This window comes from Notothenia coriiceps, unplaced genomic scaffold (assembly GCF_000735185.1).
Source record: "Notothenia coriiceps isolate Sejong01 unplaced genomic scaffold, NC01 NC01_scaffold00003102, whole genome shotgun sequence".
NCBI lineage: Eukaryota > Metazoa > Chordata > Actinopteri > Perciformes > Nototheniidae > Notothenia > Notothenia coriiceps.
The window spans coordinates 39618-57599 of NW_011335803.1; the positions used below are offsets into that span (position 1 = coordinate 39618).

The 17982-nt window shown below is 39.1% G+C and overlaps 2 protein-coding genes across 2 annotated transcripts; both read right to left on the reverse strand.

Annotated features, from left to right (window-relative positions):
* Positions 1–21: 21 nt before the first annotated feature.
* LOC104941082 (heterogeneous nuclear ribonucleoproteins C1/C2-like) lies at positions 22–7372 on the reverse strand. The gene is made up of 9 exons (XM_010766124.1): positions 7254–7372; positions 5621–5654; positions 5136–5192; positions 2358–2407; positions 1388–1635; positions 922–994; positions 738–785; positions 294–460; positions 22–206 (listed from the first exon to the last, which is right to left on the reverse strand). The coding sequence occupies exons 3-9, from the start codon at positions 5160–5162 to the stop codon at positions 22–24; spliced, it is 798 nt and encodes a 265-aa protein (XP_010764426.1). The 5' UTR covers positions 5163–5192; positions 5621–5654; positions 7254–7372.
* Positions 7373–7979: 607 nt separating this feature from the next.
* On the reverse strand, positions 7980–13014 carry LOC104941083 (FH1/FH2 domain-containing protein 1). The gene is made up of 9 exons (XM_010766125.1): positions 12559–13014; positions 11864–12004; positions 11495–11677; positions 10593–10712; positions 10350–10511; positions 9580–9827; positions 9086–9308; positions 8456–8564; positions 7980–8376 (listed from the first exon to the last, which is right to left on the reverse strand). Exons 1-9 carry the CDS (start codon positions 13012–13014, stop codon positions 8348–8350), a joined length of 1671 nt encoding a protein of 556 aa, XP_010764427.1. The 3' UTR covers positions 7980–8347.
* Positions 13015–17982: the final 4968 nt, after the last annotated feature.

A 17982-nucleotide genomic window follows, 5' to 3' on the forward strand; every position in this document is an offset into this window, starting at 1 on the left:
AAGTGAACTGAAGCATCTGTGTCAGTGTTTATGTATAATTTTCTGTATTAAAAGCTTGTCAAACTTGCCATTAAATCTCCGAGGCCCACCTGACTTCTTGCTCTGGTCTTTCTCCATGCGCTCTAGGCTCTCCAGCAGGTAGTCCACCTTGTGTTTGATCTGTGTCAACTCTCTCTTGATGGTCTGCAGATCATCTACCTTCACCGCTGGAGGAGAGGCAGTACAAAAAAAGCCATTACAACATTGATGTGTGTGAGACATATTTGAGCCTTAGAGATAATGCTGGTACATACCGGAGCGGGAGGTCCTCTGGGTGGTCTTGGAGGAGGAGGAGAAGCTGGTTTTGGTTCGCCGGCTGCCTCCGCCGCTCACACTGACCCTCGGACGCTTTGAGGGGATGATGGCCCGGGACAGGGGGGGAGGGGGAGGAGGAGGCACCCGGGACTGGTAGGAGTACATCCTGAAACACAGAGGAGAAATAATTAAAAAGTTGCAAAAAAATGCAAAAGTGGATCTGCTTCAATTTAAAAAATGTCCCAATATTTCTGTTCCATTGTGCATGTTATCTTAATTGTGTTATATATTGTATTTGCATGTTTAAAAATAAAACAAAAGGACCACACAGAGAGTAATAATAAACAGGTGCAGGTGAGATAGAAACCTACTAAGGGCTTAGGTTGAAACCGAATAAGAAAAATAAATGACTCAAAAATATATTTTACATTATAGCAGCTTACCTATCGTAGTAATCTCTTTGAAAGTCATAGTCCAAATCTCCAGAGGAACTGTGGAGAGGGCAGAGTCAGAGAAGAATGATTAACTACAGTATTCATTGTTGACATGAAACAATACTTTCCGATAAGGAAGTCTGGAGGACTGCAGAGTTTCTGTAACATGTTGTTGAATAACGTGGAAACACACCTGTACATGTCTCCTGCAGAGCGCTTCACTGTCTTCGATCTGTGGGGTTTGGGCTCACCGGCCAGGTTGATGTCTGAGGTGGGAAAAAGAGAAGTAAGGAGTTGCCAAAGTAAGATGATACTGGTTGTTCACCTGATGGTTTTTTACTTTATTTTGAAAGGCCTCAGCTGTTTAGACCAAAAACAGCTGGTTTTCTTGGTTTTACTTATTATGTATTGAAATGAGCAGGTATAGCAAATATACGTAAAAGGATTACAGGCTCAAATCCCCAGTATTTACATATTTCAGGATAAATATTTTGGATATTGAAACTATTCTTTTATCATTTAAAACAAATTACGATTATTTTTGTCATTTGTTCTCAGAAAGAAAGTCCAGGACTGATTTCAAGGCTCATTACTGGGCCCACTGACTTTCTATCTCCATCGCTGCAGTTCTTTGTCACCCATCAACCCCTCCAGCTCACCTAGGACCTGTCCCACGATCATGCGGCCGTCCTCGCTGACCACGGCGTTGCGTGCGTTCCTCTCATTGGCGTACTGGACGAAGGCGTAGCCCTTGTGGATGGAGCAGCCCACCACCTTGCCGTACTTGGAGAAGATGGCCTCCACGTCGGCCTTGGTGACCAGCAGCGTGTTGAGGTTGCCGATGAAGACGCGAGAGTTCAGGGAGCGAGGGTCAGTCTTGTTTGTCACATTGCTACTGGCCATCGGGCTTGGGGTGGGGGGGGGACAAAGGTAGGCGAAAAAAGAAAAGAAAAAAGGAGAGAACAAGGAGCCGTGAGATTTTGCGTTATACATTGTAGATTATCTCTGCAATAAGGTCAATGAGATTTTTGACCTTGTGAAGCTCTTTAACAATGGGCCTTTAATCACAGTTTCTTACGTATTGCATGTTTAAGTGAATGAAAGTCTGCAGAAGTAGATTGTCATTTCAATATTATTAAAATATAAACATTTTTTAAATCAATATTTTCCAGAGACATCTTCATATTGCTGGTGGTTTTTGTACAACATATAGTAAAAAAAACAAAGTCTATAAAATCTAGAGGTGTGTTCGAGAATAAAAGCATTTTGTAACATTTAAGAAGCTAGATTTTTTTAGGAAGGCCTTTTAGCATGTATGTAATTAAATAATATAAATATTTAATTTCTGTCATTGATTGATAATTTCATCCTAATGACGTTATACTGTATGCTCATTTACTGACATTACTACATGTATCAATTTAAACTTATGGTAACAAAAAAGTAATGCAATCATTCATAAACACATGGCAAATTCAACGTTGTACCTCCTACTGAACATGTCAACGGGGATGCTTTTAACATATCATTTACACACACTAAATCTGTGCAAAGGGAGCATCTAGAGGTAGATGTGAGACAGCAGAACAGAGAACAGTGTGATGGGGTCATGAGGCAACCAGCACTCACTCCATCATGTCTGTACACGGGCTGCTGGAGGTCTGCCTTCCTGTGTGACTCTGTTGGAGAGAAGAGGGTTGTCGAGGAACTTTGAGAAACAGTGACTGTGGGGTTACATCTACTACACCTCCAAAAAGTTGCGTTTTCTTAGAGTTTTCTCAAAGCTTTTAACTGGAAGAGGGCTGCTCAGGAGGTGGTAGTGAACTTTTTTCTTTTTTTTTTTTAAAGCAGGTGGCTATAAACCTGTGGGTTACATTTGTTATGACGAAACAAAGTATTGCAGTGAGAAAGCTGTATTTTGCTGTATTTGTGAAAACTGATAACTTCCTTGTTCTGTTTATCTACGTGAGGTAACACTCTACAGTAAACACCACTTTAATGAAGCTCATAATGTCACACACTACAGCTATCCAGGTTATTGGGCTTTTTACGGGCTGTGATTATAGGGATCACAGAAAAATCTGATTATACATAATATCACCATACATGATAAATACAAATATCCTGGTAACTGCATGATATATGTACAGACATCTAAACTAACTATGCTTTGATTTAGACAGCAGGGAAGCACATGGGGAAACATACTATGACTTTCTAAAAGTGTTACTGCTGTTGCAAACCCTCAAAAGTTATGTAACATTGCAGGGTCGGAGGGGAATCATACTGACAAATACATTACTACATTGACTGAAAGATAACTACATTCAATGTTTGTTTTATTGAAACTACTGTCTATGAGATGAAAAATGAAACACTCCGTAGCCTAGCATTATGATAATCTATCATAATTTGTGATTTCTGATGCAAACATTTCAGAATACATGGAGATTTCCTGCTTTTCTCTGTTTGGTATCATATTGAATTGAATATATTGGAGTTTTAGGCTACTAAAATGTTTAAAATAAAATATGTAACACTAATTTCAAAGATGTTACCGCCCAATTTCTTACTGTAAGGTGTTTGCTATTGTGTCAAAGCCTTGTATGGTAGAAAGGACATTCTTCACTTTTAGGAAATTGCAAAGCTTTGTGGTATTATCATCAAGCATTAGAACATTTGTATACATTTGAAGCCAATGCATTAGAGCACTTGGTTTGACATATCGAAACGTACTTGTAGAAATGTTTTGCTTTTTGAGTCAGTTTCTTCAAGGTTAAATGCACTTTTTGTAAGTCACTTTGGATAAAAAGCATCAGCTAAATGAAATGTACATGTCAATCAATGTAATGTAACACGAGTAAACACTGGCTTTGCCCTATTTTGGTGTCCATCTTGTTTTTTGCTAATTCCCCATCAACCGCACACATTTCATGTAATTATCACCCACTTCAGCCATGTCTCACCTGCCAAATCCCCACTCTGCTGCCAGCTGAGCTCAACTGAACCCCAGCAGCGCTCCCTCTCTGGCCGCTAGCAGCTAGCAGGGATTACATGGTGAGCAGCCGGCTCTCTGGCCAAGGCTTAATGCTCTGCTCTCCTCTACATGATCCGGCCAGGGTGTTTCTATCGCTTGGCAAGCTGACAGTCGCTACAACACCGGGTGTGTTTAGGACGAGGAGGGGGAGGGCTATCACAGGCTGCTTAGTGTTTCTAAATCTTTGTGGCATGTTGGGGTTCAAAGGGAATATCCAGGGTTTATATACATGCAAATGATTTTCATGACTGATGCCGAATAAAGCCAGTTAGCCTGTGTGAACGCATTCGTTGGAGAATTTTTGATTTATTCATAAACACACACTAGGTGGACAAATAACAAGATCATCTTACATGTTTAATATATGTATACTTTTGTAAATATAATATAACATATCATGGTTTTTGTTTGATATTATATATATATATTGATGATAATCCACTTTTCCTGATGGTGCAGTTCACTTTTTTGGAAACTTTACTCCATTACTCCATGCAACTGCAGGATTTTTTCTAAAAGTGAAAATGTCCATTCTTAATTGTCATTTTTTCCATTTCATGTCTGAAAATGTCTTGTTTTGTGAGTCTTCAACCCAAAATTATCAATTTAATATGATATACAACAGATCAATAAGGCAAGATTCATCCATATTTGAGGCTGAAAGCAGAGTTCACCAACTATTTTGCAGGAAAATTTGCTTTACGGATGAATTATACTGCTAACCAGTTTATTAGTTTTTTGTTTCAGCTCTACTTGCAACATTTTATGATTTGAAATATTTCTTTTGTTGACTACCTGTAAATGAGTCACAACAGATCACTATTCTTATTATCAATAATTTCCTGTATGTGTAAAACAAGCAGGGAGTCCATCAGTTATATCCCAAACTTATACTTAACAGAACAATATAAGCTTCATAGAAGTGGCGTTTGCTGCAGGGTTGAACAGGCTGAATGCTAACTGTTTGCCTCTCATATTAAGAGTTCATACATGGCATATTTACAGTTATAGCAGCAATAACTTTTCCTATCCTTTGCCTCATCTGGGCGTCATTGTGTGAAACCTCCTGAGATATATAATGTTGTGTCTTTAGTTTCATTTTGATCAGTGATGTGAGCGAGTGTTTGTGCTTGGACTGTGAAACACTGCAACTGCAGCGCTCATGTTTGAAGACAGACAAGACAATAAGAGAGAAAGCAGATTGTACAGAGGTGCATGGAGCTGTGTGTATTCTGTGTGCAAGAAAAATTATACAATCTTAACCGTTGACGTTATTGCACCTTAACACAATCTGTATTAGTTATTACTGTTATTTGTTAGTGATTCATTGTATTCAGAAGACATGCTTATTTTTACAGGTACAAACTTACTATCGAGGGTGATAATGATGACATCATTGTTATTATCAAGAGCAGGTATCTTTTTTTCTGTGTGGGTAATAGACCAGATTTGAATCCATCAAATGACATGCAAAAAAAGAGATTACATTACATAGCAAAGGCAGGATTATTTAGCCTTTGTCAGAGCCAGGGCTGGATTCAGGAGGAAGTGTTATTCAATATTAGCTCAAAATCTGGTCTCTTATCATCAACACGGTTATGCATTAGGTTATCATAAACTGGGGACATGTGGAAGCTTATCTATAAAGCAACTAGAGTCAAAAGCAGCTGATTTTATACTTTCACAGCACAAAAAAAAAAAAAACACTACATGCTACTTGCTCTAGGAAAATCCAAAAGGGGGAGAAATGGTCTGAATCACAAAGCGGTGAAAACAAAAGTGGAATTTTAAAAAAGTGATGCAAAAGTTGTGGTGAAAAAATAAAACCAAAAAAAAAAAGTTGAGACCAACTTACGATTTGCCGCTGTTCAAAAAAGAGGCTTCAAAAACTAAACAGGGAGAAACAAAAACGTAATATTAGAAAAGAGGCCATTCAAAAAAGTACCTTGAAGTATTATTTCCACAAGCAGGGAGGGGAAACTGGCGGGAAAAGTATGGAAATTATACAAATAAATAAAAAAAGATGTGCCAAATGTCAATGCCTACAGCACATAGAAAATAAAACAAAATTCTTCTAATTATGAACCTACAATTCACACCTGTATCCTCAATATAAAAATGTATCTGAAAGATCTTTCAAAGATTACTGCAGATTCTTTTCAAAAAAATTGCATGTTATAAAGATATTTCTGGAAAAGCTATCAGTCAAGAGATTTGCAGTCAAACCATTAAAAGACTGAACTTTAGTGGTAAGTATTCCATAAATAATAATCTGACGTTTATCATTATTAACAATGGTATTCTGGTGTTTAAATTACAATTCCTATTTTACTTAAAACATGTAACAACGTTTGAGCATTCTTTGCAAGCTTAGTTGATGGAAAGCATCTCTAGGAATTACCTTTATAATCTAGGCTACTTAATTAATTAATATCAACCTAACAATTGGGAAAATATCAGAAACTGGTGACATCAGTTAAGATAATTCAAGGCTGCCTTATGCCCTAATTATAGGGGCCCCAGGAAGGGTTAAACTACAGAACAGCGCCCCTGGAGACTGGAAGGACTCACACTCAAGGACACTTAAAAAGGACACAGTTGGGCTGGGGTGCAGTAGGGGGTTGAGGTACTACAGGGGTGTAAAATAGGGATCTTCAAGTTTAGGAGGCATCATAAACTGCAATTATAATCCAATAGTAAGCCTTTGTTGCAAAAATCTGATCATATTAAGTGGGGGGGAAAAAGAGCAATTTAGAGGCCTAATTTCAGCTCAATGCAGGCCCCTAACTACATCCAGGGCCTGAGCAAAAAAAACTGCTAAGAAATGCTTCTGCAAATACACTAAAATAAAAAAATTACCAAATGCACAAATTCTGCCACACCAAATGAACCACGGTGTTAATGTTCCTTTTAAAAAAACGCCCCAACTCGGCATTGAGGGAAAAAAACTGCTTGCCTGAAAAATAACATCACTCCTGAGAGGTTTCTCTGCAGAAAATACACTGCCGAAATCACAAAGAAAGGCACGAGTCACTGTCAACGAATGCATATCAAGTTAATGGTGGAGGCAAAACCCAAGACGAGATTAAAAAACCTTTTAAAAACATATTTCCAAGAAAAAGGGCGACCCGTTTTGCCAACTGTCCAGAAAAGACTGCAACAATTTCCCATCCTCGAGATTATGACCACACTCAAGATACACAACGACGCCACACAGCAGCACTGCAAAAAAAACGAGGCCTCGAAATGTTCGATAAAAACCAAAGCAAAAATCTTTTAGTGGTGGGAAGCTAATAAAACTAGTCTCTGCGCAGCTCAATATGCACAACACAAAATGTACGCCACTAAAAGCCAACACAGTCTCAGGAACACCAGCCCTGGAAAAAATGCATTAAAAATGAAAACAAAAAAGTCCCAAAGAGGTTCAGAGTCGAGAAAATTGTTTAAAAAAAATAGGGGAAAAAATGCTCTCGGTTAAAAATACTCACCAGGAGTTTAATACTAAAAATTAGTAAAATTCAACGCTGTTTTTACTTGGGTAGGTAAAGATCCGTTTACGGCTCTGCAGGCTGATAGTATCACCTTGAAACCAGTGGACACGAAATGGCGTCGACTCACACAGAGAACAGAGGAAGGGCACCGCCCACTACTGCGTCCTCGTCTTTGATTGGATAGTCACCCCACCCTGTGTGAGTATACTCTTCAGGGATTGGCTGATGCGCTTGCCAGTCCGGCCCACTAAAGAACACTTCATGAACTCGATTGATTTGAATGGCAATACATGAGCTCAAAGACAGTCCACTATTAACTGCATTCTGTAGATGACCACATGTGATTTTTTATTTTATAGGTTCATATCTTTTATTGTAGTTATTCCTTTTGCTGTAGCTTCCTTTATTTTACCCAAAGACATCATTTTTATTTTTAGCTGTTAGCTCCTCGTGTCCCTTGAATTAATGTTATATTGTTATGCTGAATTTGTTCAAAAGGTTTCACCGTCCGACCAGATTTATTATTATTATTATTATTATTAATAATAATATTATATCGAGCGCAAGACTCCCCTTGGTTTTTTTTTAGGTTTAAAAAGTTATTATCTATGTTTTTATTTATTTAACAGAGACAAAGATGCAGTATTCAGACAGGTACACATTTAAATATAATGTGACATTATGTACAATCCTGATATGCTGGACAGTTATACATTGAGCAGATTTTGTTTTTCGAGGCTTTATTTTTGTCAAAATGCTTACGTGAGAGCCCTTGTGTTTTTTAATCAGAATCAGAATTGGTTTTATTATCAAGTAGGTTAACACATACGAGGAATTTGCTTCGGTATAAATGGTGCATACAAAGACACAGAATGAATAAGTACTATGCATACACATTTCAAAACAGATTTTGCATAATTTCTTTAAAATGGATACTGTATTGAATGTGAAATTCTATGAACCAGACTGCTAGACAAAACTGCGTGGCAAAAAAAGTCACTTTTAACAACAATGTCATAAATAATAACAATAATTACAAACAACTTGGTTCCAACATAGCGACTGAACATCTCTAAAGTGTATCAGCAGGGTCACCACTTCATTTTCCGTGAGAATGGACCTGAGGAGTAAACAAAAGTGGGTTCAGCATGATACATTTCATAGATAAAGATGGTAAGAAACAAGAGTATTTGAAGTACCTGTGATGTCAGTGACCTTCCTGCGGTTTCGAGGCAAACTGGAATCCAGTCTCAGGTTGAAATCAGGTGTTTTCAGAACTTCCTCCAGCTTACACTGCTCTTCATTTTCCTGTTGGATCAACATACACCGGGTTAACAACAGTTGTGTAAAGTACTTTTACTCAAGTACTGTACTTAAGTTACATTTGATGCTACTTTATACTTCTACTCCACTACACTTACAAGGGAAATTATGTAATTTAACCCAACTACATTTATCACAACAGCTTTATTTTTAACAAAATGCATCTCTAAAAATTAAAATGGAGGACTAACTCTTTAACTCACAAAAGATAAAAAAATATAGTTTACAAAAGTCAATCAGAACTTTGTTTGCTACTTGATGCAGCAATATTATCTAGAAATGTCACATAAGTATATTCACAAATAAAGCACAATGATTACTTTTTTATACTTTAAGTACATTTAGCTGATAATACTTTTGTACTTTCACTTTAGTAAGAATTGGAATGCAGTATTTGGACAATAATACCAACGTAACTAAGTAAAGCATCTGAATACTTATTTCGCCACTGTTTGACAAAACCAGTTAGAAAAGTGCTTCACTTTTAAAGCATGTGAAATAAAAACCTCTGCTGGAGTTTGTTGGCGTTTCCTCCGGCCTACAGGCGTGTTAGGGCCTGGGCTCTCTGATCCACTTTTCTGGCATTCCCTCTCTCGCTGCATGAGGACGGCCTGTTTTGTACTCCTGTACTCCAAGGAAAAGTTGCTGATGGTTTTACAGAAGTCCTCCGCCTTCGTGTCTCTCACCATAGCTCGGGAGTAGCCCAGGAATAAGAGGAAAGAGTGGAACCTGAGGAACACAGAAGGTATTACTGAACAACAGCAGGAAGTAAAACAAATGACAGACTATGGCCTATGTCTAAAAAATGTACTCTTGGTTAATTAAGGTGAAATCTACAAATTCAAAGAGACAAATTGTCGTAAACTAAAATCCCAAATGTGTATCGTAGATGCTTTCTTTTCTGAAATGGGAGCAAACCAGCTCAAACTCTTATAATATATTTAGATTCCAAAATGCTCTTAGCAGCAAAAATGTTTTAAAAAATGTACTCGCAACACACCTGTTGATGACCCGCCGATGGACGGCCTTCAGGACCTTCAGCCTTTCCTCGCACTCTTTAAAAATCTTTGGCAGCCGGTGACGAAGCGAGCCCTCTGAGGCCAAAGCATCACTTCCTCCTCCTCTCTTCTTCTCATTTCTATCTTTTGTCTTCTTCTCTGCCTTGTCTAAAATCTTTAGCTGTTCCCATGATGCTTTGCACAGGGCCTCCAGCTGGGAGAGGTTGGACTGCACTAGGGAGTAGTCGAACTGCAGAGAAGAAGAAAGGGGAACGTTTGAGATACTTGCACTTGATTATTTCCATTTGATGCTACTTTGTACTTCTACCCCACTTCAAGTCAGAGGTAAATAGTGTACTTTTACTCAACTACATTTATGTAATACCTTTAGTTACTTTACAGATTTTGATAAATGATGTGAAATATAATCAACACTTAAATCAGACTTTCCACCTGGAGCAAATTCACAAACTACCCTGCAGTATGCAAAGTCATTCAAACTAGCTGCACCTTTACCAGCTTTGATAACACTTTAATGCATCAATAATTATAATCAAAACATATCATATATATATATAATTCTGAAATGGACCAATCTGCACAATGACTACTTTTACTTTTGGTACTTTAATTATATTTTGATGCTAATACTTTTGTACTTGAGCATTTGATTGCTGGTCTTTTACTTGGAACAGAGTATTCCTACACTGGCACTTCTCCCACCTCTGCACACAGGAGGTAAACACACACACATATAGGCCCAAATACGCACCTTGCCAGCTTTAGTAACAGCGGTGATGTCCGAGTAGAGGTCAGAGGATTGTGGGTAAAGTTGCAACAGTAACACACAGACGTGAAGCAGAAGAGGTTGGCGAGTGTACGTGTCCCTCACCTGGGAAAGCTTCCCCAGGTAACTCAGCTCAAAACCACGGGCCTTAGGATATAACAATAAGTTGTGAGAATTTTACAATTACAAGTGGATTAAAGACGAATAACAAAAATTGGAGCCACCCACCTTACATCCATTGAGAAAGTTACCAATCGCTAACACGGTTGCTAGAATACATCTGAAGGTCTGGCTGGCTGCAAGCTGCTCCATGGCCAACTTCAGATGGAAAAGAGGCTCAGCAACTTCCTGTCACGATAAGCACAATGTGATGATTCAGACAGAGTAGGTGGTGTGTTTTGTTTTACTGGATGCCTATTGGGATTAACATCGTCATGATGGTATTGTCGATGATGTATCAAGTGTAGGTGGCTCCATTGTAGCATGCCAATCTCTGAACCAATCGTCTATCATCGCAGTGACACAGGTAAGCATCAGGGTGGCAAAAGCCAATATTTCAACGGGTTCCAGCTTAGTCATCACTATCTGTGCCAAGGCGTGCTTTACTGTGTGCCAGTCATTTTTGATAGTCCAATAATCAACTTGAGATACAAGAATACAGTTTGCCTTAATACCCATTGGCTATTGTTTGACGACAATTAAGCATAGAATTGGCATAGATTGGGCAACTATACAACCAAATTATATCACACGTGGTCAGTTTGCTAGTTAATTATAAGCTAAATTGTTATCAAACAATGGCCACTGGGTAGCGAGATAGCATTTCGGCCAATGCCTTCTGCCGATTTTTTCTCCAAAATGTCTTTTAAGCTTAACTCAACCAAAGCCAACTCCAATGTGATTTGTCAACTGAACAAAACAGGATTGTTCGGTAACAAAAAAAGTGTTCAGATCCATAATTAGTTTAAAGAGAGTACATCATACTAACTACCTAGATCTTGATACATTTTCAAACATAAATGCAAGAGTGTTTTCATGATGGGGTTGAAAAACGAAATTTCTTTTAACAAAAAGCTTTTGTTTTGTACATTTGAAGTGTCAAAACAAATTTCTGTCCCATGCTCATTTACCCTTTCTAACGAGTCGTAGTCCAGCGCAAAGGCCCACAGCTGAAGCCTGGAGTTCAGATGTGGTATTTCCCCCAAAGTGAGCAGGCAGAGCTCGGCGGGGGCCAGAGGCGAGTGGGGGTTCAGGGCCTTGGCCTCCTTGATCAGACTCAGCTCCTCTTCTGTTGGAATTAGCTCTTTAAGCCGCTGTATCAGAAGGGAATGTGGAAAGAGATTAAACCATACTGCAGGACTATTCAGGACCCAGCTCAGGTTTCATTTAGCCGTTATAAATGTATGGTGAGGGCAACAAATAGCCTATCCAACTTTAAAGGTTAAACTAAATGCTGAAGCTCGAATTCTGCAGGACATGACCTCTGCTGTATTGTATACCTGAAGGTCGTCTCTGTCCAGCACACTGCTGTCCATGCTGTAGATGGCAGGGGGGAGGAGGCGGGAAGGGGGGAGGCTGCTCAGAGCGATGGTTATGATGTTACTCCTCTTCATCCCCAACACTGAAACTGATGGCTGCTTCTGTGTTAGGGTTTACAAAAAGACACGAGACAGATGTAAAGATGTACTATACATACATCATGTTAAAAGTTTATTTTAGGGTTAAATTTTGCACCCCATGCTTTAATACCTAAAGTATTAGTAAGAATTTCATTTAAATACATGTCTACTGAGTCACTATCTATTTCAAAATGAGCTCAACTCATTGGGGATTTACCCATGGCCTACTGATTATAAAGCCCTTGCATTTTCAGCATTACTGTAGACTGTATATAGGCTTTAAGAGTATTACAAACAACATTCCTGGGGAAATTATCTTTTTAACTCTGACAATGAACCAATAGCGGCCATAGGTGCTGCCAAACAAAATGGTGGTCTTTGTGATCATAACCATATCAGTTTTGCCACTTCAACCTTCAATCTTCAATCTTAAGACTGATAATTTAGGCAGAACCTTAGTAAACGGGGTAAAACTGTGGTTGCTTTTAGTTTATTCCGGAAACAAATACTGCAAAATGTAGAAAGCATGTTTGTTAGCCCAATCCCGAGACATTATCCCGTCCAAAGGATCTTACCTGCCTCCCAAAAGCCACATTAAAAGTGGTGCTGCTGCCCTTAGATTCAAACAGGTACTCCAGCCTGTTTGTATCCAAATGCACCGGCTCAAGCCCGGCCCAAATAGTCTGAGTCCCAAAGCGCGTCATCCTGGGAAGTGGAGCTAAACTCGGCAGTTCCCTCCAGTGGAGCTTCAAGGTATGAGATTTGGTGGATGCACCTTTATGGGAGGGCAAGGTCAAAGGTGGAGGAGGGGGAGGAAGAGGAGGGGGTGCTGGAGGGGCTTGGAGGCAACCCGTCGATAATTCATTGGTGGAATTGGAACCCTCGTCTTCGGTACTGTCTTCCTCGTCCCAGAGGTCTGAGAAATCTAAGGTGTTGAGGCAAAGACGTGCAGCCGGTTTTCCGAATGAACCCCAGGATTGGTCGAAATCCAACGTCAGGGGGTTATCCTTGGTTTGGTCTGATTCCTTCATTGGTCTTTCAACGCTGTCTGTGACTACAAGAAAAGTTCTGTTGATATGTTCAAGCATTACCCCAACAAACCAGGGTATAAGTCCTGTTTTGTGCTCGAGAAAAAAGTAGTCTCCTTCCTCATTTTGGATAAAAACAAGGCCTTTTTGGGTCAGATTAATTTTCTTCGTCGTCGTTATGTTCCACACAGCAGCTCTTCCTCTCACTGTGCGAACAGTACTCCCCTCAGACGTTGTGTATCTGCATCTGAATGTCTGTGGATGCTCAGTTTCACTTGTTGACCACAGAAGCGCATAACTCACACGACCAAATCACAATCTTCCAACCACCTTTGGGTGTTCTCGCTGCACCGTACCCTGCAATTGCCTCGGCTGCAGTGATTGTCCTTTAGGGGCGAGCCAAATCTGCCGCTTTGATCCAAAAATCCATTGTGACCTCGGTCCATGGGAAAGAATTCATGTGAGTTGATGGTTTGTGTTTAGTTCGGCATGCAAATCTGATGAGAAAATCCAAAGAACGCCTTTCTGTAGCACTTCTGCAATATCTAAATCATGTTCTTTCACCTTAATCTCTTTCTGATTCTGGTTCTATGACAGGGAGTGAATTTTGGAAAGCAAAAAGAGAGAGAGAGAAGTACATTTGTCCGTTGGAGCATCACTCTTGGTTTATTTGAGTTGCACCCTTTCCCTTAATTTCCTTATCGAGCCTGCATCTCCTGTTTGTATTGCTACTTGTGTATACACAAACGTCTCTATCTGCCTCTGAAGATCTGTTCCTTCCCTCCTCTCCTGCCTCCCCCTTCTCCCCTGGGAACGCATAAAAGAGCACGATTGCCCAAATTCTCCCCTGCATCCCATTTTTTTATTACATGAACCCTTTGAGGATGACACATCAGCATGCAGTAATGCATTCATCACAGCTGCCTTGACGGAAAAAAGTACACATGCATACTAAATTGGTCATTATGCAACGTTGAGGACATTTTCTTTAGTAAAGCATTAGCATGTAGAGCAGCGATTGCAATGTATCCAAGCATAACTGGGCGAAAAAATGTAAGGGAAAACATTGTGAAAACGTCAGTGTGTCTGCTGAATCACATGCAGTGTTCAGTTATGCTCACAGGGGTCATTTGCATGGTCCACATGCAGCCATAATGAGGATCCCTCCCTCGGACATTAGGTCGCCCCTAATTACACGTAATCTTGTTCAGTGCAGCAGCAGAAGGCTCATGGGACATTCAGGCCAAAGTGAGCTCTATTTGGCAAGCCAAGCTCCTATTTACATTCATTTATATGTACATTGAATACTGTTTTACAAACTGGTCGTGCTTGTGCTACAAACCTGAAACAAATAGAACAGCTGTATAGAGAGCTATCAAGGTGTTTGACAGAAAGCCACATTCATTCCACCACTGTACCATCCTAGAAAAACACAATTTCTTGAGTTTTGACAATTTTAAGTCTTTTAAAATGTGCTTTTTTTATAAATGTTTACATGGACTCCCCCCCCCCCTTTAGGGGAATTCATCCACAAAAAACACACTGGACGCTGCACCAGGTCAGAAACCAGAGGAGAATGTGAAGTCCACCGCAGACGGACCACTTTTGGACAATTAAGGGCAGCTCATTGTGGATTGGCCTCCTAACTGAGATATGGGATTGTCCCACTCTCAGTAGTTCAAAAGTCAACTAAAAGAATGGTTAAGAAACAAACAGCTAAATGCACCTTAATACAGGGGTGTCTCCTCTTGCACTTTATGTGTCGTAGCTGCTACATTGTGCTGCCATGTGGTTAATGCTTGTATGCTGCTCATGCTCTTTCTGCATATCATGTATTTACTTTTGCCTTGTTTATAACTGGCATGTTCATAAATGTTGTATGTGACGGGACTACGGATGGAAATTAGCTAAAAGCTCAAATCCGGCTAATTTAAACTTGAAAGCATTATTTTGTTTTAAAGTGTTCATCAATGTGCACTGTCCCGGTTCAAATAAACGATTAAATGAAAATGTATCAACAGTACTTCCAAGCATGCTTCAAAAAAGGAATTCAAAAAGTACATTTCAGCCAACATGTTCTTCAATTCATTGCAAACGATGACTGTGCTATGAACGAGATCTTGAATTCAATTGTAACCACACAATTCCCACCTTCAAATGTGAACTATTTTACTCTCAGCAACTTAGCTTCTAATGTTCTTGAAAGACAATGACATACCAGTGTACACATTCACCGTAAGAATGCAGTGGTGGTTTTGAGCGGGGAAGGGATGTACGTGGGCCGCCTCCTTTGGACCTGATGATTGGTGGGTTCACAAAACCACTTTCAGATCATGGACCTGGGGCGAGAACGCTGACAAAAGAAGACAAACAAGTCGAGCATTTCAGATACTCGGTTATGCAAGTCTGGAATTTAAGTTGTTGTAAAACGTAGTATTAACTTACATGATACTCATCTAAAGGTTACTATTAATATATAAACAGTTTAGTCGTGTCCCATAGCAGAATAATCCAATTATGATGGTATGATTTATAATTGATACTGTTTGCCTGCAGTAAATAAATATGTATTAGAGTTCCCCTGTTCTACATTTTGGATCAATTATGTTCTGTTTGTATACTGTCTAAAAAAACTTGAAACGTGTTTTAGTTATAGTTTTTTTATTGCCAGAAACATCACCTAAAGCCATGCATGCATATGTTATGTGGGATTATTTGGGATATAAAGGATATAAATTAGGATTATGTAGATATAGATAGACATACATATTTGATTTATCCCAAATTGGGAAATTGTTTTGTCACAGCAGCAGTAAATGTACACGAATTTCAACATTTCTTAAAAATTGAATAGAATACGAATAAACCTCAAACATGTAAAACAACATGTTCTCAGTAGAAAATACATAATAGTAATGTTTACCACTTTTGGTCAAATTAAAGAATACACAGTCACTGCCTGAATATAGGACTGCATGCATTCAGTATATCCTCCTACAAACTTTTTTAAAATATCGTCTTTTATTTCGAAAGTCTCGACCGGAAGTCCCTCCTGCCGCTATCCGCGCTCCCGCGTTGCTTTGGGAACATTCGGTGTCCCCGTGTGCGCGCTTGGCTTTCATCACACAGAGGATTTTCTACAATGTCAAACATTCACCATCTGCGCGAAGTCATGGCTTCTTTTACGCGAAATGATGAGAGGCATCGCCGCGTGCTGCTGCTCATCCTCTAAACACAGAAGTCCATTCACTTTTTTTATTTATTAATGCATTTATTATTCCATGTTCCTGGACGGGATGCGTTGGAGGTAAAACGGGATACTCTGTTATTTTTTGTTGTCGCTTAGAAAATTAAGATTGTTTTCACCATGCCTGTGCGTAAAATCATAATGTTGTGTTTTTTAAAATATCATTTGAAAATTAAAACATGACCTCTTGATATTGACAGTAGCCTATATTTTCCCCCCTCGCATCTTTATCTGAAAAGTTGTCAGGCTCTTACATTGACTGTCGTAGACTATTACGTAATGTGAGTGCAGACAGATTACAGTGAGGTTGTTTGCGTAAAGCATCATCTGTAGACTACTGTAACACCAAAATGAAAAAAAAAGAAAATAATATTTTTGCTTCACTTTAAGGACAAATAAGTCCACCATTATGATATAGGAATTGTAGGAATATATATCCTATATTATCAATCAATTTGTTTTAATTTATCAATCAATAATAAAGCCATAACTGAGGATTGATGTGCTTCTTAGTGCCTACATAGAAAGTCAATGGGAATAAACTAGAACTGGCTTTGTATAATTAATTGGAATAACATAATTCTGATTGGATCTTCATGACATGATTTTACAAATAATATCCAGTCATTAGTCAAAATGTTATGCTAACATGTTAGAGAGGACTATAACTGACTCTGTTCTTGTTGTGCCGCAGCAGGTCTATGTGAGTGTGTGAGCTGGGTCAGAGGTCATGCTGCGGAGGGAATCTGACTCCCGTGGTCTCTTTTCCTCGGGAGAGACGTCTGACAATGACTGTGTGGTGAGGTCATTTATTTTTACCTGTCAAGTTCATTTACATTAGGAATCTGTTGAAGGTACTGTAAATAAAATCAGATTCAAATTTTGATCCGTGATATTGAGAGTTATATTTTACCTTTAAAGGGACGGTTCACCCTAAAATCAAAACAACCTTTTCCATCAAGCTGTAGGGATATCAATCAATCTAGTTTGTTATGTGTGAGATATATGCCTTCTCTCCAATATAACAGAACTAGATGGCACTCAGCTTAAAGGTGGGGTAGGTAATTTTGGAGAAACCAGCTCGAGTGCGCTAGAATTTGAAAATACACAACCGGAGAAAATCTGCCACTTCCTTACAGAGCCCCTCCTCCAACACACACGAACGAGCACATGACCAATGAGTGCATGAGATAAGTTTGTGCACAGATGGAAGGCTGACAGGCAGGTAGGCCATCCAGTTACTTTAGCCGGGCCGGCTCAGATGATTGGTCGTGCTTTTTACAGTACTACGGCTTCCACAGATGAACATTTTTTATGGATTTTTTGTCAAAGCACTTCAGATATTCATTGCTATCGGGATGTTAAGAGCATTCCATGGAATATAACAAAAAGTGTATCTCGAGCCGGTCTCTCAAACTTACCTACCCCACCTTTAAGGTGATAATGCGGCAAAAATAATATGTTTGCAAATTCAACAGCAATGTCTCTTTCAAGGAATCATGACCTGTTTACTCAAGATAATCAACTGAGTTTTTTGTGAGCTGTTCGAAGTAGGAACTATTTTATTTCCACCAAAGTAAACCTGCCAACCGTATCACGGTGCAGAAGGACATTAATGTTTACGTCTCCTGTTGTCACAAGTTTCTTGTAGTCTTGTAGCTTTTTAAAATATAGATTTTTTTGCACTTTTAAGCCAAGTGCAATATAATTATATTTACTTCAAT

Excerpts from the sequence above, each read along its gene's own strand:
- LOC104941082 (XM_010766124.1), bottom strand. The coding sequence starts at position 5,162 with ATGATGTCATCATTATCACCCTCGATA. Across the intron at positions 2,408-5,135 it reads CATCATTATCACCCTCGATA|AGTCACACAGGAAGGCAGAC; the intron begins GTAAGTTTGTAC and ends TCTCTCCAACAG. Across the intron at positions 1,636-2,357 it reads CCGTGTACAGACATGATGGA|CCCGATGGCCAGTAGCAATG; the intron begins GTGAGTGCTGGT and ends CCCCACCCCAAG.
- LOC104941083 (XM_010766125.1), bottom strand. The coding sequence starts at position 13,014 with ATGAAGGAATCAGACCAAACCAAGGATAACCCCCTGACGTTGGATTTC. Across the intron at positions 9,309-9,579 it reads CATCGGCGGGTCATCAACAG|GTTCCACTCTTTCCTCTTAT; the intron begins GTGTGTTGCGAG and ends TGTGTTCCTCAG. Across the intron at positions 8,377-8,455 it reads GAAGGTCACTGACATCACAG|GTCCATTCTCACGGAAAATG; the intron begins GTACTTCAAATA and ends TTTACTCCTCAG.